Source organism: Amblyomma mixtum, chromosome 3 (genome assembly GCF_055824585.1).
Source record: "Amblyomma mixtum isolate Tamu chromosome 3, ASM5582458v1, whole genome shotgun sequence".
NCBI classification, from domain to species: Eukaryota; Metazoa; Arthropoda; class Arachnida; order Ixodida; family Ixodidae; genus Amblyomma; species Amblyomma mixtum.
In genome coordinates this window covers 122,154,376-122,176,926 of record NC_143014.1, presented here as the reverse complement: position 1 = coordinate 122,176,926, position 22,551 = coordinate 122,154,376, and the positions used below count along the sequence as shown (strand labels likewise).

The 22,551-nt window shown below is 49.6% G+C and overlaps 1 protein-coding gene across 1 annotated transcript in view; it reads right to left on the bottom strand.

Moving 5' to 3' along the window:
• The window catches only part of LOC149351658 (immunomodulatory peroxidase-like), a 34,835-nt gene extending 12,850 nt beyond the window's left edge, over window positions 1-21,985 (bottom strand). The window contains exons 1-12 of the mRNA XM_089580994.1: window positions 21,678-21,985; window positions 17,201-17,284; window positions 15,975-16,247; window positions 14,544-14,687; window positions 12,635-12,761; window positions 7,753-7,961; window positions 6,961-7,131; window positions 6,205-6,384; window positions 5,122-5,223; window positions 4,923-5,030; window positions 3,510-3,707; window positions 612-748 (exon numbers count right to left, since the gene is read on the bottom strand). Coding sequence (XP_089437120.1) covers window positions 612-748; window positions 3,510-3,707; window positions 4,923-5,030; window positions 5,122-5,223; window positions 6,205-6,384; window positions 6,961-7,131; window positions 7,753-7,961; window positions 12,635-12,761; window positions 14,544-14,687; window positions 15,975-16,247; window positions 17,201-17,276 — 1,725 coding nt within the window. The 5' untranslated portion in view covers window positions 17,277-17,284; window positions 21,678-21,985. The remainder of the gene's footprint in view (window positions 1-611; window positions 749-3,509; window positions 3,708-4,922; window positions 5,031-5,121; window positions 5,224-6,204; window positions 6,385-6,960; window positions 7,132-7,752; window positions 7,962-12,634; window positions 12,762-14,543; window positions 14,688-15,974; window positions 16,248-17,200; window positions 17,285-21,677) is intronic.
• Window positions 21,986-22,551: the final 566 nt, after the last annotated feature.

Genomic DNA, 22,551 nt, shown 5'->3' with positions numbered 1-22,551 from the left:
CGCACTCCCATAAAAGGTGATAGATGGTCGGGCTCGCACCTGTGCACATCTAAGATATGTATAACATAGAATATACGTATCAAGTCCGTAATATCACTTAAGCGGGATATCCACGTATAACTTGTGAGGGCAGCTAAAGCAAGGACTTGCCACGGACGTACCTCGCAAGTACTCAAATGTGTTAGCATATCTGTCTATAATTAGGATATCCCTGCGACTTGGTGTTGTCGCTGGGGTGAAGCTTTTCCTTCAGAGATACATCCCTGTTTGTGTGCGACCGGCCTTACGCTTCTCTGTAGGCCCTGTAATGAGCACCCGGGTGGCATGCCAAGTGTGCGCCTGCCACCGCTCTCAAATGCCGAACCTCGCAACGCCTGGGGTGTTCCCAGTCGACACTGCAGGGAACAGCCTCCGCCTCGGAAAGCGTCACTCGAGCTCTCGAGACAACCAATTGCAGTTCGCCCAGTCCGCAGCCCGTCACATATCGACCACTGCCCAAGTGGCGCGCGCATGTGATGGCTGAAGTTTGTTGCCTGTGTTGACTTTCCGAGGTTCAGCAACTGATACATGAGGAAGCCTGATACGCCTTATCGAAGCATTTGACCACTGACCTGCACAAGAGTGTGTCCGTACCGGTACGCGGCGGCGGCAAACACGTTGCCGATGCCGGCGTTCAGCTCCGGGTCGTAGCTGTGGCTGTACCCGTAAGGCGTCAGCAGCAGGTCGAACTGTTCCATCACATTTCGGCCTGCGAATCGAAGGATTACAATAGGCGTTCGCCACAGAACAATACAGACGAGGTTTCGTTCGCGGGCGAATTAGGCACTCTAAGGGCGAGGAAAACAACAAAAAAAAAGCGTATCTTCTCTCAGTCTAACCGTCGTCTGCTTGTCAAGTAAAGTGCTTCTGCACTATAGTACAGCGTGCCATGTGCTTTCAGTGAACGTAAACAAGACGGAGCATATCAAAGTGCTTCTCGGTGTCGCTGCACGTCGTAATCTCATGTGCTTCGAGAGCTGCTGCACTCACGGGTGGCATGTATGATGGAAGTCCAATGCTTTGATGAAACAAAATAAAAAGCTTTATTTTTTAATTACGTTATAAATCCTGTTTTATGATTCCTGTGTGCGCGTGTAAGAAGGAGAGAAATAGAGAAGACGAGAAGAAAGAGGCGGTGATGTCGTCACTATTTCATCTCACAAGGGCTTCTATATCACATTTTTATTACAACGAGAAAAAAACGTGAAAACACGGAATTTACAGCTTTCGGTCAGCTACACCACAGAACACGAGAAACTTCGAAGGAAAGATTGGTGTAGATTGGCACACGCTAGCTTATTTTATGGCGTGCATCGAAATCACAGTGCTTAGCAGCCTAAGGTTACTCCAGTAAAGAAATAAACCGCCTAAATCACAATAACTTTGTAAGGCTGTTAAGTTCGGTGAAAACCATACCATCACCAGCGGCTCACTAACGATTGTGATGAGCTGTCGGCTCAGCTTTGAAGGCGTATAAGTAGACGAGGCCCCGTTCTTTTAATTTATCTCATTTTCGCGGCCGCGACGCACAGTAAGTCGAAAAGTAGCTTACGTTTGTATTCAATAGCTACTTTCTCAGGTGCCGGTTTAATCGTCCACAACTTTTTAACTGCGTCAAGTTAACGGCTGACAAACACGACGTTCGAGCTCTGCATGCGAAAACGGCGCACAGACCACCGAGGAGACTGCCCGCTACCACAGACCATGGACTGGTCAACAAGAGCAGCAAGGACAATTTCTGCGCGAATCTTGACACGGACATGCTGTGCAAACAGGTGCCACGAGCGTGGCCTAAGTCCTCGCCCACTGAGTTGCCGCGAGGGCGTTTTTGCTGGCTGGTTAGTGGATTACTAGAATTAGTTAAAAGCGCAGAAACCCATGGCGCAGGAAGGAACGAAGTTGACAGTACAGTGCGCTCTCTCCTGTCAACTTCGTCCCTTCCTGCGCTGCCTTTCCGCGCTTAAAACCAATTCCACTAGCCCACTGAAGTCAAGAAGGCGGCTCCGCAAAAGGCGAGCGGACTCCGCAAGTGCGCGCTCGAGCGCATTTTCCTCACCGAAGCTCCCGGAAGTGTGCGCGACAAATGTCGTCAGGTTTCGCCGCGGTGTGATCAGAGCCCGTTCCACTCATGCGTTTGCGAGCAAGATAGGCCTTTCGACCCTAAGCTCCGGCTATACCTTCAAAGTGCGAAGCAAAGAGTTGCGAAAAAGTCCAAGCGTTGCGTGCGCTGTTATAATGAAGCACCAACGAACGCATACTTAGCATGGTGAGATGGCAGATGAAAAGGTAAGCGCCGTCTTTTTTTTTTCGTTTTTTTTTCCTGAGGTAACAGCAAAGTGAGGCATTCCAAGCAGAAGAGAGGAGGAGGCCGACGAATCAAATGCTTCGGCAGTAAACCGCTCCGAAACTCCATTTCTTGAGAAAACACCCGCAAGTTAACTCGACATGAAGTAGGTCGCTCTCCTTTCTGCTCGAATCTAAAAGCGTGAATTTTTCACGTTTTCCCCTTTTCAGCCAAAAATAGAGTTGGCTCAGTTTTTCACGATATCTCCCAAGATCAAGTTGCCGGTTACGGCGCTCGGCTACTGCCCCGAAAGACGCGGGTTCGATCCCGGCTGCGGAGGCCGAATTTCGATGGATGCGAAATTCTAGAGACCCGTGTGCTTAGCGATGTCAGTGCACGTTAAAGAACCCCAGGTGGTCGAAATTTCCGGAGCCCTTCACTACGGCGTCCCTCATAGCCTGAGTTGCTTTGGGACGTTAAACCCCAATAAACCAAACCAATCCCAAGATCAAGACACTGCCAGCGTACAAATTTCAGGCCTTTTCTGTGAACTATTCCCGACTTTACTTCATCGCTCTCCTCCCGTGCACATATCCCGTATGAAAGGTGGTTTACGGATGCGGAGACTGCGCGGCGAACTGAATCACACAAAAGGTTTTTTTTTTTTTTTTTCGTTGGCACCACAGGACTACCATTCTTAACCCCACACGCCTGCCAGCAGCTGTTCTGTCGTATGTTTTTCGCCTAGTCTTCTTTCGCGTTGCGTTCACCACTTAAATGCGTGGCTCTCAATTATGCCATTTTCGCTGCAACGACGAAGCGCATATTGATATAGTGATCGGATGAGGCGGGACGTCACTGCGTTTACTACGGGCCGACGACAACTGGCGATAGCCGGTGCATTAGCCGCAGCGGTCCGTTCCCTCGAGCTTTCGATGCTTGCAGCTCCGATTTTTGCCGCCAGAAGACTACGCAAACAGCGCAAAGACTACGCAAGCAGCGCAACTCCTGAGTGAATGCGCTGAGCGCCTTTCACCAAGTACCCTTCCTTGCCTACAGTGTTCGGTATTTAGTGTCTCCATTGTCTCAGGTCTTGGCTAATCGCGTGTGTGTGCCGGCGCCTGCAAGACGGTGAGGCAACGCATCTGGGTTTACATGTACAAAGAGCAACATATAGAGTACTTACCGAGCAGGATAGGCAGGAATTCGTTGAAGGCAATGTGCTGGAACTCTGCGGCCACGATGCGCCGGGCCTCCTGGTAGAGGATCTCGTCCTTCCAGCCCGGGTTCAGGCGGTGAAGCTCGGCCGCCACGCGGTTGTGCTCGCGCAGCCACAGCGTGTGCATCGCCGTCAGGCTGAGCTGCTCGTTCACACGCTCGTCGCCTGCAGAGGGCCAAGAGCAGGTCCACAGCGCGGGTTGCAACCCTCCGAAGCACATTCGAGCCAAGATCTATCATGTCTCAAGATTCCGTGAGTAAGATTGTGGGAATCCTGGCTTTCCGCCGTTGCCTTTGCGCGGCTGTGCCGGCTTCCCGCGTTGTTTCTCCTCTCTCCCTTGCTCCCGCCTCAGGCGGTGGAGAGGCGGCTAGGTGACTAAACACTGTCATTTGGCCACAGCTCCGCCCCGGCTCCCCAACGGCCTTTGCCATTGGTGATTTTTGGCGGGAATTCGGGACCCGCTTTGGGCGGCCGCGCACCGCGCGACCGTCCGAGCGGGGCCCAGAGAGAGATCCCTCCGAGACAGCGTAAGGTGCGTACGTTACTGTTTGTCCCTGCCGGCCTTTGCCGCTCGGACCAGTGCATATACTCGAGCTCGCCCGCACGTGTCCTCTGACCTGCAGCGGCTCGAGCCTGTCTAGGGGGGTCCAGCCACCTCCGACAGGCGTACCTTGCATTGTTTGCCCACTCCCTCTCGCAACCGGCCCAACGGCCGACACGAGAGCGAGATCACAGCACTGCCGCGGGGACATTCTCCTGCAGCGGCGTGCTAGCGGCACGCATTACTCGAGTCGCTTCGTGCGCGCAGCGGAGCCTTGCTCCTCGCGCGCCCCCGGGACGGGGTGACTATTGAGTGTGTGTGTATCAGCTGGAGGACGACGTGAATAAACGTCTCCTTTGTGAACTTGGAGGCCTATTTCTTTGAGGCGAATCGCTCTCCTCCCAGCGGAGGTTGAGTGCGCTGCAGCGGTGTCCCAGTGTGTGTGTGGTGACGGCTGATCGGGGCCCTTGGCTCGCGCGAAGCTCGAACCCGCGGTGGGTGGTGGCCTGTGCCCACGTATAAACCCACAAGATCCACTACCGCGCTACCTTGCTAACCTGATTTGATGGTTACTTGAGCTTCCTCATTGGTGCATATTCTTGGTGCTTAAGGGTCGGCAGTAGAATTTCGTGAGAAGTGACTTGAAACCGAAATAGTTGCCAGAAAAAGTTTTCATTTCAACCAAAATGGCTTAGATATTGGCCGTTAGACAACGTGAGGCTCTCAAACCAAGTTTCCACTGATGGATTAGTTGTGATGAAACAGAAGCGGAAATCAGTTTGAACTAGCTTGGAGTAGTCGATGCGACATGTGTGGTACGCGCTGAGGAGGCCGCTCACCTGCTCGGAAGCAGATGAAGTCCGTGCCCTGTTCGTTGCACTCCTGTGAGCTGTCCGTCTGCCGGGGCAGCAGTTCGTCTCTGCTGAAGAATGTGGATGCCAGACGACCTGCAATGGCCAAGTGCGGCGAGTTCAGGCATCAGCCAGTGGAATAATTTTCCCCGTGAGACGCTTGTTTTTCAACACACCATGCCCGTACCGTCTCTGAAGCTTCGCAAGGCCTTTGCTTCTTCTTCTGTTGAGCCGTAAATGTTAGATGCATCCATGTACGCTGTGAGCTGGTTAAGCTGTTCCCGAGGTCCTGCGGAAATAAAAGCGAGAAACGATCAGTTCTTCGGGAATGCATGTGTTTCATTAGATAGTTCTTTGCATACCTCCCCCCCCCTCCCCCCGCTCTTTTTTTAATGAAGAATTGTTTTCTGCCAACAAAGTTTGCCAAGCAACACAGGGCAGGCGGAAACAATTAGATTCGGAAATTTCCGATGGCATTCCTCTGCCGAATTAACAACGCATAAGCTAGCTTCTTCTGTTGTGAGAGACGCTCAGGATCATATTTCCGATTCGACAACACAAGGGTGTAATGAACCACATTAAGAAAATAATTTCGAATTTTCTGGTAGGCTTTATCCAAAAAGCTCGGGCGTAGTTTTCTCTCACTTTTCCTCAGCTTCTGAAAAAGTTAAAGATTATTATGCTCAATCTGATCTAACCTTACCCAACCTTACCTAAACCTGGCAACTTTACTTAACTGGCATAACCTGCAAGGGCCTATGTCTAGGGGACAATGTAAACAACGTTCTCCCGCATACCGAAACTCCTTGCACAATCACAAGGCTGGGTCCATTCATTTCACGAATAAATAAATACATTCATTACACCAGAAAGAAAGATCGAACAAAATGGCTGAGTGGAGTAAAACGACTCAAGTACAAGTACTCACAGAAAGACGAAAATTGCATGAATTGTCGTTCGAGGCAGTAAGTTACGAGAATCAGACGTTACTTTTCAACTGTTGTTGTAATCTAATCTGGCCAGTTTCACATTGCAGTAATATGTATTCAAACAAGTACTTGTGTTCCAAAATATTTACTTGCACCAACTGCGCAGGAAAAAAACGCTGTACTTTATGGGCGTTCTCATATGCCGAGTTTATTTTTCAGCGTTTCACGCACTGTAACAGCTGCTTCTTGTGATGTAGCCACTCTTAGGGATACATTGTTTAAATATCCAGAAGAGGTGCAGGTGATAGCCCCGTAAGCACGGCAGAAGCGACCGTACTCACCAAGCGTACACTTGGGCCTCGGCGCGGGCACAGAACGCACGAACTCTAGGCAGCGCAGCCTGAACTGGGCGTAGAAGTGGTCGTCGGCAGGCAGCTCGATCGGCATGCAGGCATAGTGGCGCTTGGTCGGGTTCTGTATCAGTTCCTCGTCACAGCACGTGATGGCTGAGCCGTTGCGGACTGCGAGGGAGGAGCGACGCGTGAGCCATGAAATTAGTACGGCGGAACCACTTGCTGGAAGATGAGTCTGCTGAGGAGATATCGCACTACATCAGAGCGAGGTGGCTATGCGGAACCAAGAGCATGGTCGTGCTCATAATCAGATAGCACTGCTTATCAAAGAGCAGTAGAAAAAAAAACAGTTCGTCCAAGATCTTCCACTTCATAAAATTGTTCGACTATGGGGGGAGGGGGCGGAGGGATAGCGAAGCCATTATTGCTGGTAAGAGTAAAAAAAAAAAAGGCTATGGAAGTATATCTGCAAGCGTTGGTACAGCTCCTTCTATGCTAGCATAGCGGCAAGTGAGCTTCAACAAGGGCATTAAGGGAAGGGGAGCTGAATAACCTCTTAGCCGAGTCTGCTGTGTGAACTTATTTGGTGTCACTGTCCGTGCAATGTCATTGTCTCATTGAAACGCTGTTTGACTCACTCTTATTTGTAATGAAACCTTCTCGTGAAGGTCGCCCTTGTTCAAAGCGAAAAATTAAAGTGAAACAGAACGAAAGGGCGCAGTCGTGTTCGCCGAAACCACTCACATCGCGACACTCCAGTCAGCGTGAGGTCGTGGTCTACGAACTGGGCGAACTGCATGAGCATAAGCGTGTTCCTCTCGTTGGGGAAATCAGCGTCGGGATCGGCAGCCACGGAGATCTTTCTGGGATTGGGAAGCTCGTTTCCGTCGACGCCGACTCGAGGGAGCGTGAGACCTGCAATGAAGGTAACGTCAGCCGGGCACTAAGAGATGATGAAATACCCCAACTGGTGGAGAGAACGGCCGCTACTTTTGACACGTCTATGGTTCGGTATACGCCCATAAACGCGGCCTACAGCGACAAGTCTCAAAAAGCGTCCAATGTTAAAAACATCACCAATCTTCCCTACGAAATATAATGGCCTGCGTTGCACTTTTAGGATGAGGTTGTAAATGCGGGTGTTGTATAAAGATGCGGCACCTGTGTGCTGTTTCATTTCGGTCGTTTTCTAACACGAAGCTTTTCACTGCCAAGTCTCAGCACGTTGACAGCGTCTCTGGGGCATCACGCTGTGTGCGACTTGCGTTAGCCTTACCGGCTCATGAGATGAAGCTATGCAGTGGCAATGTGATGCACGGTTCGCATCGTTGCTTTGGGCGAATACCAAAGTAGTAGTCATGTTAAGAGGTCAGCACACATCTAAAACAACAGTGATTTGCAGTACCGAGGCTGGAAGCGTTGGAGCTTGTTTGTTTGACGAACTATTATGTGCTGCAAATATTTGAATGTACAAGTATTTTTTACCGATTTACAGCGAGCGTTGTTAGACTCTCGTATTTGATCATGTACGCTCACCGTCGGCATAACTGGGCGGCATGAACCTCTCGAAGGCGGTCAGTGACTTTCCCCACTCTCGATTTTGGAGATTGTTGCAGAGGCCGTCGGCGGACCTGTACTTCGTAGACGGGCAGCGGGGAATCTTTGGACAAGCATCGGCGATCACCGTGTTTTGGATGTTGAACCTTTGCAGCCCGTCCCGACCTTGTGTAGAGTCCAGGTTGAACCTGTGAGACGAAAGTCACTTGCAGTGTGGCGGCTTTCATAAAAGCTCGAAGAATGCCCTGTACTTCGCCTTGCTGCGCTAGCGAAGAAACCATTTTCTACAATGGCTGTCGCCATATGCTTTCTGTTCTGACGAGGTCGCAAATGCAAAAACGAATCGAGCTACATTTTTATGCGCTCAACACTAGTTTTAGTGTAATTCCTCAGTGTCGTATTTTTTGTTTGTTTTTACTTATGCGTTTTTTTTTTCTTTTTGATGTGTAGGAGTGATGGGAGCGACTGTGCTACCTCACAAACCCGAATTATTTTTGTGACAGTTCAAAGAATGTAGCGAGGTGACAGTTATGATGCATTGATGAAATTATCCTCATCGATGATGTTCATCAGATTTGCGAGTATGCTTTTGCAGGCTAGTTGGTGCCTAAGCATTCTGGGTTTTTTTGCGCAAAAGACACGACACAAAAGAAACGAGGTAGACAGGACAAGCGCTTACTAACAACTCAGGTGTTTGTGCTGATCTGATATGTATGTATGTGAATCTCTTCTTTCTCTCTTCTTGTTTGATAAGAGCAGCTGCTGTATTTAAGCAAATGTTCCGTCAATATACACCTGAATTGTTAGTAAGCGCTTGTCCTGTCTGCCTCGTTTCTTTTGTGTCGTGTCTTTTGCGCAAAAAAACCCCAGAATGTTCATCAGACTCAGGTTTTCTTGAAACTCCTGTTTTCATAATTTGCACTTCATGTGCCTCTCTCTTGGCCTCCACAAATATGGAGTCAGTGTATTACTTGGATAAAGAAAATATAATGTTGGCTGATAGCGTTAAATACCTCGACATAATATTTTCTTCAAACCTCACATGGAGTGGTTTGGTTTATTGGGGTTTAGCGTCCCAATGCGACTCAGGCTATGAGGGACGCCGTAGTGAAGGGCTCCGGAAATTCCGACCGCCTGGGGTTCTTTAACGTGCACTGACATCGCACAGTACACGGGCCTCTAGAATTTCGCCTCCATCGAAATTCGACCGCCGCGGCCGGGATAGAACCCGCGTCTTTCGGGTCAGCAGCCGAGCACCGCGACCACTGAGCCCCCGCGGAGGCTCCTCACATGGAATAAACACGTAGAATACGTAACTATACATTGCCTCCACAATTGTGGAGGCAATGTATTACTTGGATAAAAAATATAATTTTGGCAGATAGCGTTGAATACCTTGGCATAACATTTTCTTCAAACCTCACATGGAACAAACACGTAGAATATGTAACTATGAACGCTGGCCGTGCACTTAATTTCATCAAGCGCAATTTCAGGGCCACCCCTGGTGATGTTAAAGAAACTTTATATTTTACTATATTTTATATTTTTTTAATATTTTACTAATGTCCGCTTCATCCTAGAATAGGCCGCCGCAGTCTGGCACCCTAATTACACTACACTTATAAATAAATTATAAGCTGTTCAAAATAGGGGCGCACGTCTTGTGACTAATTCCTACATGTATATCACTAGCGTTACCGCATTGAAGGAAGCGCTTTCTTGGCACCCTCTCGAAACACGCCGTTTCGTATCCATGCTTACATTGCTGAAGCGAATAGCGTGAAGAAAGGTTTCAGTTGATCGCGATCTTTATCTAAAACCACCTACGTTTATCTCCGCGAGGAAAGACTACAGTTCCACAAATGGGAAGTAGCCTGCCGCACATCTGTATACCAATCGTCATTTTTACCACGAACAATAAAACAATGGAACAGACTAGCAGAATGTGTCGTCTCAGCGACTGACGACACTTTTCCAGTTCTGCTGACGCAGCTTCTACGGGCTTCAGTGCAAAGATTGTATTCCTGCTTTTCTGCTTTTTTTTTTTTTTTGCTCAATATACTGCTGGCGAGTTGTCTGTGCCGGGGCTGCTTACCGTCTTCTCACTTGACTGTTCCACTGTTACCTTGACGACTTGCCGTTCGTGATGATCATTTTGACGATTGTGGCTTGTTTTACACGTCACTTTTTGTAACATGCCCTCCTATTCTAATGCCCTCTGAGCGCAATTTACGACCATGAATAAATAAATGACTGAGGCAGGTAAGCTAAATATTCGTTTAGTCTCAGTTGCAGCTTTCCTGCTCGAAAAGTATAGATATAAAAAAAATGACTAGAAGCTTTGGTGTGGTGGCCAGCCCAGCACCGCCACCGACAGGTCAAAGTCACCTTGTACGCTTCGCGTAGGTAGGAAATGGTGAGGAAAGGAACTTCCGCCCACAGCGCACACGAACTTGAGGCGGCGCAGAGGAGACGCGGGGTGCGCCGCTCTGACAGGTGCGGCTATCTTAGCATATCCTCCGCTTTCTATTTTATAGCAGCGACACGTGTCGAGGCAGCGGTGCACACAACGTGCACGGCCTCTGCTGCTAGCGCATCCTCACATTCGTAGGGTACAAGGGCTGCAGTCAAGTGGGCGACATACGTGCACCTCCGACGCCACTGTCATAAAAAGTGCGGACATTTATAATACGGCCGAAGCCGAAGGGTATCCCGAAGACGCGGCCCGCGGGACAATGACCTTGCAGCGACGCTGCCCTTGGCACCGTTGACGGAAACGGAAAACCGCTAGATCTGGCTGCCTCTTGCCGTGCAGCACCTGGACCCTCGCACCGCGCACTGCATACAAGGAGATTGCCGAGATCCGCCTTGGCTGCCACGAAATAAAAGTCCGGGGCTGCTCTTTCTGAACCGCGTAGGCCGCGTATGAACGCAGACGCGCAAAGCTCGATTCAGGCTCACCGTGTCAGACTTGTGTCGCAACCGCGGAAAATCAGAGAGGCTTGAGAACGTCATACTCAGATATGTGCATAGCGTGCGTTCGCAGCATCCCACCAAGCCTAGCGCGAGCTGACAGCGTGGGACAGTTCTGTGACCGCGGGGATGCATTCGAAAGCGGGAGGCGGCTCACTGAGCTCGGCGCACGAATCCGATGAGCCTGTGCCTGCCACTCCTCTAGCCATCCTTACTCCGCTGCTCATTTCTAGACAACGATATCTTAAGGGTGGCTGGCTGCAACATTCGTAGTGGAAGGCATTGTGTCTACCGTCTCACCCTTTTAACCTACCGCTTCGCCATTTTTTTTGACGGTTACTGCGTCCGGAGTAGCTGCGTTTCTCCCTTACCCTGTCTGTAGTCTGACATTCCCCCCTCAGCATCCTGCGACTGCTGACCGATGTTCTCGTGCTAGCATCAGGCTAAGCAGTTGCGGTGCTGTCAGCGCGTTCTCCCTTTCATTCTGAGGTAATCACTGTCTCGCCCTGGTTCTAGTTCAGAACATACAGGCTCACCATCTTGTGGGCCGCCGGTTATTGCGAGCAGTATGCTGCGTTTGTTCGACCTGCGAGGTGAAGAAAGAATTTCCGCGGAATTTTTCGCCCATGAGAAATTTCGTCTTCCCCTTGTTTCTTTTTTTTTTGTGCTACTAAGTTTACTTGCGCAAGTATGAACCAACTACCCCAGCAACGTGCTTTACGGTGCCAGTGATGTACCGGCGTGCAGCAAACCTTCAATGCCTGAACCACAGAGTGGAGCTCTTGACGTACATTGCGCCTCGGAACGTGTCGTTAAGTAGGCATGTGCCATCAGCATCAAATGAAACGCGAATAAGAGAACTGAAATTCCCAACACAAAAGCGCCTGTATCTCTCGAGAGGAAATACAGACGCGGTTGATTAGCACTTGCACAGTCTTTGCGCCTCCGTTGTGAAACAAATTTGTGCTAGTACTGAGCTTTATGTGCTTAACATGATATCGTCTTGCAGTTCACGTTTCATTTTTCTTGTTCGCACTTCATTTGACGCTGATATTGCGGCTGCTGGTAGGGCTCGTCAGTCTCACAGTGAGGGTATACAGTGTCATGCTGTGGCTAGTTGCACGAGGTAAGCATCTGTCGCAGGGTCTCAGAGGGCGTCGAAGTACAGCTCACCATCTGTAGCTGGCTGAGATCGTGAGGCCGTCCGCATTTACTGAACGCTGCAACTCCTGGCTGTCTCCGCGACGCTGGAGCCACGGCGGCAAAGCAGTTAAGGGTCGTACCAACAGGAGCAGTATTCGCAAAACTCTCTTACACGAGTACACAGTGTCGTTGGCCAGCGCTCAAATTTGTCACCCGATGGGAAAGGTCCCAGCCAGTCACGAACCATCGTTTCGTATGAGAGCTTTTGCGAATCTCAGCCGAGATCTTGATGATGATGATGATGTCCTCGGGCTGAATGGCACATACCCACGGCGGGGGATCTTGGAGTACTCGAAGCCAATACGAGCTAGTGCTTCTTCGTCTTCATCAACATAACTGCTGGTGCTGCTGCAGAAGGCAGCGCCACTGGGAACTCACCAAGGGATTCAGTCGCAGGGAGAAAAGCGATATGGATGGCATCGCCGCCAAAGCATGGGAAGAACTGCAGCGTAAAGACGTATCCACCCTTAGCAGCATGCTTCCTTAAATTGGCTGTCGATCGCCCGCTGTCTCTGCCATAACCCTTTCCGCAGCCCGTTTCGTTTTCCTTCTGCCACCGAGTAGACGGTTACTTTCCATATTTTTGTCAGGGCGTGACGCCCAGCGCATAGGCGTTGAAATTAACTGCTTCCTTTTTATGCCTATGCCGGCGGAGAACTGGCTCCGCTGTGGGCGCACCTACCTTTGAGCGAGTTGCCGCGTGGCCTCGAGGCCGATGAGGCCGTCCCTGCCCAGGGACTGGACGATCGGCTTGGAACCGAAGAAGGCGGCGTGCAGGGATGCGGTCGTGTGTCGCTTGGCAAAGAGACCTGGGACCGTGCACAGTTGACCACAACGTGAGAAGTGAACTGGTATGCCGGATGCTTTAAAGTCGCATCATGCTTGGTAGACCGACACAGTAAAGTTGCAAGGGGCGACTCTGGCGCAGATTCTTTACTTCCTCATGATGTGCTACATCATTTTAAAATGAAATTAACGGTGAAGCGAAGATTTACTCATGCACTTTGTCGCCTCGCGTGGCGACAGCTGTGCACCGAATCTCTATCACACCTAAGAGTCGCATTTACGTGACGCTGCCCCTGAGACGGAAACAGGACGCGAAAAAACAGGGGCAAACACGGTGGGCAGGGAACATTGAAAAGACAGCAACATGCAGATAATATTCAGTCATTTAATGCGAAACTCGGAGCTATGCTTGCAGTTTACCCTAATTCGTTTAAATATTGCGCTTCAATGTCTAGTATGTCAAAAATGTTATTCCTTGATCTCGGAGCTCTTAGTTTGCTCAATTCAACGTCTGGAAGGCATTCACTGATTAAAATAGGATACAAAAAAGTTGTTGCGCAACTGTAATGCGATGAAAAACATTTCGCATGCTTTCGATCCTTAGTGGCATTTTGTGGTTAAATCTAAGATCAGCTTATGTTTGTAAAAAATTTTAGCCCTACAATCACCTAACAGAAAAAAAAATTGTGAAGAAATCGCTTGTCTCGACTTGCTGCCCGTACGATAAAGCATACGGGGTTTAGACATGACTTTTGTAAGCCGTTAAGCGAGGGTGCAGCTGAAGGATTGGAATATTTACTCTGGCTTCAAAATAGATTGTGCTAAAAGGTTTGAATGCTTTGTGTCAAGTGGAAAATAACTTAATACGTACCTAATGGAATTCCTATAAATCCATGAGGTGTATCGAGTAACGGCATAACCTTAACCTTTAAAAATTCGCGGAGGGAAGCGCCTTTTGTTTGTTTGGCAAAACGCAATAAATTTAAAAAAGATATCGAAAATGCGTCTTTTTCTTCCCGGAATATCTTGGAATCCCCTGTAGCAGAAAACCGCTCAGTTCGCTGTGATTTCTTGCTGTCTAAATTTGGCTCTCTTCCACAGAGACCACCTTCACTAATTTGTTAAAACAAAGGCGGCATAGTTGGTTGCTGTAGCTTGAATGCATAGATTTAGCGCACCAAAATTTAGACACAGGGCAAAGAAGGAATATAGACATGCCGGACAAACTCTGACTTCAAACGCGTTTCTTCATTGCCCTGCGTCTACATTTTAATCCGATGAAATTATGCACTCCAGCGCATTCCTTAACTGAACTCGATGCTGGATTCTCGGAGAGTAAATGCAAAACCCCTTCTTTAAAGGTATATGGCAAGACCTTAAACGAAAATATCCAAGGATTCAAAGCCCGTCGAACTTGTTCCTTGTATTTAACCCTAAATTCCTCGTATTTATTTGATCGCATGCCGGCGTTCAACTTCCAAGATTTGTCCAAGATTGGTTTTGATATTGTGTATTATTCTTTAAGCATCAGCTTCGGCAAGACCAGAAGGTACTTTTTAGTGCATCGTTCCTTCTGTAACCAATTTATGGCACGATAAGAAAATAAAAGTTTGCAAAAAATGACGCTGACGATTGAATTAAAGCAGTGAGGTATTTACTAAGTGTCTAAGAGAGTCCTGCACAATGCCACAGCGTGTATAGTGAGGCTGGGCTCTCGTGAGTCGTACGTGCAGATTAATCGCGCGATATTTCAGGCACTACGGAAACATTGTATCTAATCACACAGCTAGGTCTGCGGCACTCACCATCATTCAGTAGAGCTCTCTCGGCGTCCTCTATTCCGCGGACGACACTCAGACTGGCTCGGCCAGCGATGTCCAAGTCGTCCTTAGAGATTTTTGGCACAGCCACTCTTCTTCCAATCACAGTCACGGGCCGGCTGACGGGACCTGCACGTGAAGGCAATATTCTCAACTACTGGCGGAGCTGTAAAAGGGCTCAGAAAATGTTTATTTCAGACGATGGAGTGTGAGAGGCTGAAGTGGCGAGTTCCCTAGCCAGCAACTCAGAGTTTCGAAAAGCAGTAGTAGTTAATGATTAGAGAACTAAAAAAACTTATATAAATCGGCCAAGTAAATATGTTACACACAAGACTGAAGAGGAGAAAGTGTACGTACAAAAGCAGCGTCGATAAAAGAAAGGCAGGACTGTTTCTCGGAAATCGGGTGAAGGAAATAACCGATCGACACGGACGTAGACAAGAAAACGCAAGCAGCAGAAGTGAGAAGCGGAGAAAGAGAGCGAATGAATAATCAGTTTTGGAATGCATACATGTGCAGCCTATTACCAACATATTCCCGAATGATACGTCAGAGAAAAAAAAGTGAAATTTACCCAGCTCAGACTATGTCAGTGTTCTGAAAGATGGGGTCACGACCCGGTAATTGTCGCTCAGAGCCCCTAGGCTGTCGTCACAGCCTAGTCAGTTCTAATGAAACGATGTTAACTAACCAGTTAAGATAAACTTCGAACATGCATCATGTTCAAGGGAGACAAGTTGCGAGGCGATTTGTCTCGTATCGCCGCGTAACTTGTGCCGCCCCGCGTTACCTCGTCTCGCAACATGCACGCCGAACCTGTGCAGCAGAATCAGTTCGCACTGAAGGAATGAATCCCGATTTTAAAGTGTGCACTGTTACCTAGCTCATTGTGCAATGCGAGATGTTTGCAAGAAGCAGCGACAGCACTGAACCTTCTCGACGTGGCGTGGAGCCACGTCAATTAATGGCCATTTCGCGGTACCAAAATAAAGTGAAAGAAATCGGCAAGCTGATATAACTCATTGCAAAATGCGTTAACCAGTTGTTGCACTTTATGAGGAACACTGCGCACATGTGATGTAGCCCAGTTTGAATGATTAATCAGCGCATTTCGTGGAATCTCGCCGTCTCAAAATCAAGCACGTCCAGTTCATTCCCATCCATAGCGTCGTTCCTTTGTAATCTACTTACATTCAGCAGCAATGCAGACTGACCTTGGCAAAAGAGCCGCCGTTACACCGTTGTTAGGAAGACAAAAGCGTATTACGCCAGGTTCAACTACCCATAATAGGCTATGTATAAGCGCGCATAGACGGGAGACATCCAGCAGTACATTTTCTTGCAAGCACGCGATTTTCTCACCAGGATAACCGCTCGGAATGCGGTTGCCTACGCTTTGAACACACAGCCGCTTACTTTGCCCTGATGCCGCTGGCGTGTCCAGAGGGCAGCACACACGGATGGCGTCGCCACAGCGGGAGGTCCCGATGTCTTCAATGACGTTGAACTGGAACACGCAATGGCTGATGGGCTGGCATACGCCCGGCTGGCCAGACGCTGTCCGGCAGTCGGAGTTGGGGCGCCCCGCCGGCGCAGTCTGTCTCTGGCTCTGGCCCTGGCTTTGGCCCTGGCTCTGGCCCTGGTTCGGCTGACCTCGGCCACGAGACTGGCCACGGCCCTGGCCTTGTCCTGCGCCCGGTCAACATGACCTTGCTTATGTTCTTTGCGGGAAGGGCTGTGATGTTGTAGCACCCATTCAATCCTGGCGCAGCAACTTTTAAGAATGCTATCAGAAATGTCAGTTTCGTGTTAAGAAAGAAGGGCTCCTAAAGCTTCTACACACTGCCGTAAGTATGCGGAGGCGATCGCAGTTCTGATACTAAATGTTCACTCAAGATTTGTCATGAAAGGTTTGAGTTGTCATGAAAGGTTTGAGGACGTCCCTATGACTCTGTCCAATGGCCACCGAGCCAGGACTCTGGTCCAGTGTCCTGCCTTGGTGAGTATATATGGATAGACTCTCCCTCACATTCCACAACTATTGTCATTTTATTGAGGAGGCGAATTTCAGCTCATTAATAATAACTTCCTCGTTGTATGCTGTACACCACCTGCATGGTTAGCGAAAATAAAGCTCAGCTTATGGATGTAGTGTGCAGCTTCAGAGCCCTTATTTGCAAAACTTTTCTCACCTAAGAGCTCTTTCTGACTGACCAGCACAAGAGTACTGGCTAACGAGAGGATAACCCAAACAAAATATTCGACGAGAAAGGCCCCAGCTGATTTTTTCAGTTCTTTTCGAGTAAACTGAGGCCACTAACACCTAGCTCTCCGCTACAGCCTTTAGATATATATCTGTAAACCTTGAATGCTGCGAAGAATGATTAACGAGAGAGTAATTCTAATGTAGAACAGAGCTTGTACTCTCGATGTGGGCTGAAGGACAGATTGGCGAAGCTACTGCTATGGATGAAGGCTACGAGATTGGCCGGCGCAAGAGCGCTGGCCAATCGCGACAGCCAATCGGAATGGCCCCACTGAACTGGGAACCACTTTCACGAAAGAGAAGCTTTGCAAATCTCGCCACAAATTCGCCCTCGCTCCACCCTTCGACACGTGGCGATGGCTGAACGAGCGTATACCTCTCCTCCGTTGCGCGTTGCTGGAGCCGGCCAGGAGAAGCAGGGCCAGGGCAGTGGTCAAGAGAAGGGTCCGCATCTTGGCGCCTGCGAGCAACGGGAGAGCAGCGCTCAGTCGCCCCACTGACACTGGGCTGCTGTCTGGGCCGTCCGGAGCCCCGTCAGGAGCCGCCGTTCCCTTCCGATGGAAGTCGGCGGGACATTCGGGCTCGTGGCCGATAAGCGTGCACGTCTTCCGCACCGCAGGGTGGGGGCGCCTCCACCGCCGCTGATACCACTGCGCTCTTCCGCAATGCACCAGAGCTTCAGGGTCACCGCCGCAGCGCCGAAAGGGACGGGCGCGTGGCAGAGGACAGTCGACCGCGCGGATGCCTTTTACCGGAAGGCGACACGAGAGGCTCCTTCGAGAAAGAGGGCTGCCCGAGCGCTTATCTCACGAACACTCCTTTCGGCTTGTCGTTTTCGCTTTGCGAACTGCTTTCTTCGTGCCAGCCTTCAACCGCGCTTAACAGCATAGTTCTGAGGCTACAAGACTGACGAAGAAGCCGAACAAGGCTTCTTCAAGCGCTTTAAGCGAATGAAGCGCCTAATTGAATGTCCAGTTTCTTGCTGTTCCGCTGAAAATTCAAACTGAAGAGCGAAAAGAAGCTCCTTGCTTCGTTTGATGAGTTAGTCATGCAATCTTTTTTTTTTTACAATTCTTGCTTCTAAGAGAGCGTTGTCTGGTTTCAAGAAAGTTCTATTAGTAATTGTTGTTTGTTTTCTTTCATTATCTTTTAATTTTATGCATGGGACTTTTTTACTGTCCGTACTTCTTAGCGTGATTTATTCGCGAGAATTGGGATCACAACGAACCTTTCTCTTCACAGAGGTTCCGCTAATACCTTGAGGAGCGTCTAAGGCTAGCGCAACGTTGACTATAGCGAAACGCTGACTCTATGTGGTGAGTGATCACCCTAAAGCGCATTCGTCGCTCCTTAATCAGCATAACACAGCTGTCGAAAGCACACTTGAATGGACGCATGTGCGTTTGATTCCAGATGCGACAAAGAGCCCTTGCGTGGTCTGCATCCAACCTTCACTGTACTCGACAAGACCATACCCCGAGCGCAGGGTCAGTCAGTGGCTTCTTGAATGGAGGTACCGTGATGTAATCTACAGGATAGCTGATTCGGCTCAATTGCTTTTTTTACGGGAGCGGTCGCGACACTGCTAGCATAAAGTTTCTGCTGTTGGACTCACATTCGTTTTGGAAGAGTATATGCGGCTGTATCGCAACAAACGAGGACGAAAAGGCCATTAAGGAATATCACAGCATCTTCTCATTTGCTGTTACAGCTGCCGAAGTTGTTGTTCGTTTACTTTACCGTCAGCTGTAAAGTAATATTTGTTGTTGGTTTGAAGTTTCTCTCACTCCCAGGTAAGTTGTTTACGAGCGACAGCTCTAAGACCCTTCCACAGCGTTTACCAACTTAAGTGTAATTTTTATCTTCCCGCCGTGTTTACTAGCTCGGTGGCTCTTCTGTAATGCGTGTAAGGCCCGTTGCAGTCACTCGCTATGATGGAGCACGTCATGACCAGTATGTTAATTTAACTTATTTTTGTTTTCATATGTTTGCCATCTATTTCGTGTCTCGCGCTGGCTATATATACTCGATCCGCCTGCAAGGCGTGCCCACCAAATCGATTCCTGGAAAGTCGCCAGGACGCTAAGAAAGCCGACCGGTCATCTGCTTTTGTAAGGTCTGCGTAGTCCTTGCGTCTACGTGCCGACAGAGAGCGTTGAAAAACAAAAAAAAAGGAAAAAGCCTGTCAGGCAGTTTTCGTTCTTCCCTATCTCTTTCTTTTTTCACGAACGTCATCTACGTCTCTGGTTTCGTCGAGTTCGCCCGAAAGTGCTTCGCGGCGACGAGGTCAGCAAATTTTTCAGTATAATTATATAAAAGGAAAAAAAATAAGGCCAATGAGCAGCGCGGAAGACAGGTGGCGCCACGTTGCGGTGGAGGACAGAGGCGCATCGTGTTCAGTTATCTACCCCCCGGGTTTACGCTAAGTGAAAGGGGTCGCATCGTTTGTATCCAGCTCACGTAAAGGTCAAGAAATAGTCGCCCATTTGCTACATGCGCTCAATTATTCAGTCAGCGTGAGGCATTTGTTGCCCAAACACAAAAGCACGACAAAAAAAAATATTCCTTTTATACCTCTGGATGGCTTGCTTATTCGGGCGCCTGCAGCTCGCAAGCTCGCTGGTTAACATCTGGCACTGTGCCACAGAGATTAGGATCAGCCCTGTTCTGCCCAGCCACGATGCCGTGGTTCCCAGGCCAGAGCTGCAATATATTGGTCTTTCGATGCCTATCTATACGGTCGTCATGCATGGATATCCTCTGTGCTTGCGCGTACATACATGGTCTGCTCGGCGTATCGCCTCCACCCTTGATGGCGTGAGTCGGTAGACGGTGCCATTAACCTCCCTGCTCCTTTGTAAAGAAGAAATTTTGCTTGCGAATTTTTTTAGAACTTATTCGTCTAGAGGCGAAATTAAAATTGAGCGTATGCTTTCCTTTTAGAAATATCGATGCGAACACCTCAAACCATTCGAAGATGAGGTGTTTGCAAGGTGAGCACTAGATCTAAGGCTCATCGTTTTCGAACGTGTGCTAGTTTACCAATAATATCGATCATTTCCCTTTTGAGTCGTCTAACTTGGAATCATTTCAGATAAGGCTGTATGAACAAATATCTTTTGCCCTCTACAGCAAGTGAACCGCTTGCTTTTGTACAGTTCTTTGCAGCGACGTTTTGAGGTTTAGAAAACTCCTAAGTTGACACGCCTTCAATTAACAGGCAGCTTGAAAACCCAGGTAAGAAAGCCGTGTACCGCTTGCTACGTGCGAAACGGAATGAGTTCCATGTCGTGCACTGAGCTATTAGAAAGCCAATAAAGTGCTCTTCCAGATCTTTATCACTTTTAATTTTTTCTCTCTATATAAACGGTTCAGATATACAAAATTTGGGGCTTTACCTCAGGGAATAAATTCATTTACTGGGGCTCTTCATTTTTTGCAAAGAGGGCCTTAGTAAGGCTTTACGCCTTCTCGGACATACCTTCTCAATCGAAAAAAGCTGACTGGATGGGGCAGTGGATTTCATCGCATAAAGTATAACTTGATGCGTTCCCTACGTGATATGCGCATAACTGCAGGCGACACAGTGCGTATGTGGAACCGTTAGCGCATCCTATAGACGCAGTCAGCTCTCATTCGTGCAGCGTATTATACCTATGCATCTCACTACACGCCTTTCAGCCTTGTGGTGCTTGTATTAGAGGAACTCAGGCGGGGGCGTAAGAGCTGCGGGACAAATTTGCAAATTTAAACTGTGTAGCAACAAAACTACAGGTAAGCATATGCCTCACTTCATACTTTCCTTTCTATTGTCGCAGCCACATCTGAAGTGTACACAGCCGCCTTAGTGGCTCAGTGGTCATGGTCCTCGGCTACTAACCCGAAGGACGCGGGTTGGAACCCGGCCGCAGCGGTCACACTTCGATGGAGGCGAAATTCTGGAAGCCCGTGTACTGTGCGATGTCAGTGCACGTTAAAGAACCCCAGGTGGTCGAAATTATCCGGACAGTCCCCCACTATGGTGTTCCTCATAGCCTGAGTCACTATGGAACGTTAAACGCCGTAAACCTGAAGTGTACACGTACATATATGCCTCATACACCAAGATCGCGCTGTGCTCGTGCGTGCGTGCGTGCGTGCGTTTGTGTAAATTTAATATTTGGGCTAACCCCCCCCCCCCCCCCCCCCCCCCTGTACACCTGCGCAAGAGGCTTTTTGCCTGAATTGCTCAAATTCATTGACTTGGAGTCTACAACCTACGTTCCTCTCCTGTCCTCATCATCTACTCCCTGCCGCCCCTGGCAACCCCATCTGCCTTACCACTGCCTGCCTCATCCCGAAAATGAAGCATTACGCCGCACTCTGTATCCGTATTCTCTGAAGTTTTTGTGCCGTATCGCCGAGCAAATGAATGGCAACACATGAACTGCAAATTTCTTCACTTTCGGGAGCAGATATTTGGCCGCCGTTAGTTTGGACAACTTCATATCACTGCTAAAAGTCCACCGTCTAATCAGCGAACCTCCTTACCTCCCCGTTTCTTATTTAAACCCAAATGTCGCCATGTCACTCGTGTAGCACGGATTCAAGCTACGTTACGTGCAACGACCCTTCATCATAAACTGAGCCCTTTCATCTTAGAAGCCGGCTTTAGACACACCGGGGTGATATGAGAGCTGCTTTGAAAGGTAGCCACCTTCCAGCGTTTCGAGACAGCGCAGCGATAATCACTGTCGCATGCCTTGACAAGGGAACAGCTGCGGTTGAACGTGCTTCATGCGCAGTCCCGACACATGGCCTGTTCGAGGCGATGCATCAGGCTGGTGCGCACAGACGACGCGCGGGGGTCTCACCTGTGGGTGGTCTGGAAGGCGGAGAGCTTTTCAGAGTGGCCGCCGACGGTGTCAGGCGGGTGACTGAGCCGGCCGCTCAGTGTTACCGGCCGATCGTAGAGCGGAGGGCCGCTTGCGAAGAAGCGGCGAGAAGAATGCAAGAGAAAAAGAGAAGCTCCTGCACAGCCCCAACAAGTTCCACTCCCGTCAGCGCCTAAGTCGACGAGGCGCCCGTCGGAGCCAAGGAGAGGCTCCGTCTGACGCTGCGCCGGGTGTTTCTTGGTTTCTGCTCGAGGGGGGCTTTACGCTCTCGCAAGGAACTTTCCCCCTCGAAGCGACTGTCGTCGTCTGCCCTTTCGTCTCCGCTTATGTTGATGAGAGCGAAGAACAGAGAGAGCCTCGGCCGGGGGACAAAATAATGAAAAACGCTTTCTTCCACCTTCACCCCGACACCTCCTCTCTTCGCGTAGCGTAGTACGTGTGCGCTCGCAAATGATTCCAGGAAAGAAGCCCACGTTGCGAAATGGACGTAGCGATTGCACTTCGTCGAAGGCAACAGTCTGCCTGCCGGTTTCACCTTGCACGCGTTGCGCGCGCGCTCCCTCAGCCGACCCTCGTACTTTTTCTTTCCCGTTCTTACTTCTTATCCTCGCGTGCCGCGTGTTTGGCCCATGTGCCATGGCGAGAAAAATAGGCGCTGCCCGCTGAACGGTCAAGGACTCGCGGTCGCACCGGCAAATATCGGTGGCGCAACGCGCTTCTGTAATGGAGACCGCGCGGATTGACCGGCTGGACGCCACGCGCTCGGGAGCCGTGCGCGCTCCGGAGGCCCACCGATGGGCAGGTTCGGGACAGCGGGGTGCGCGCGCCATGAATAACAACGGTGTGCGGGCTC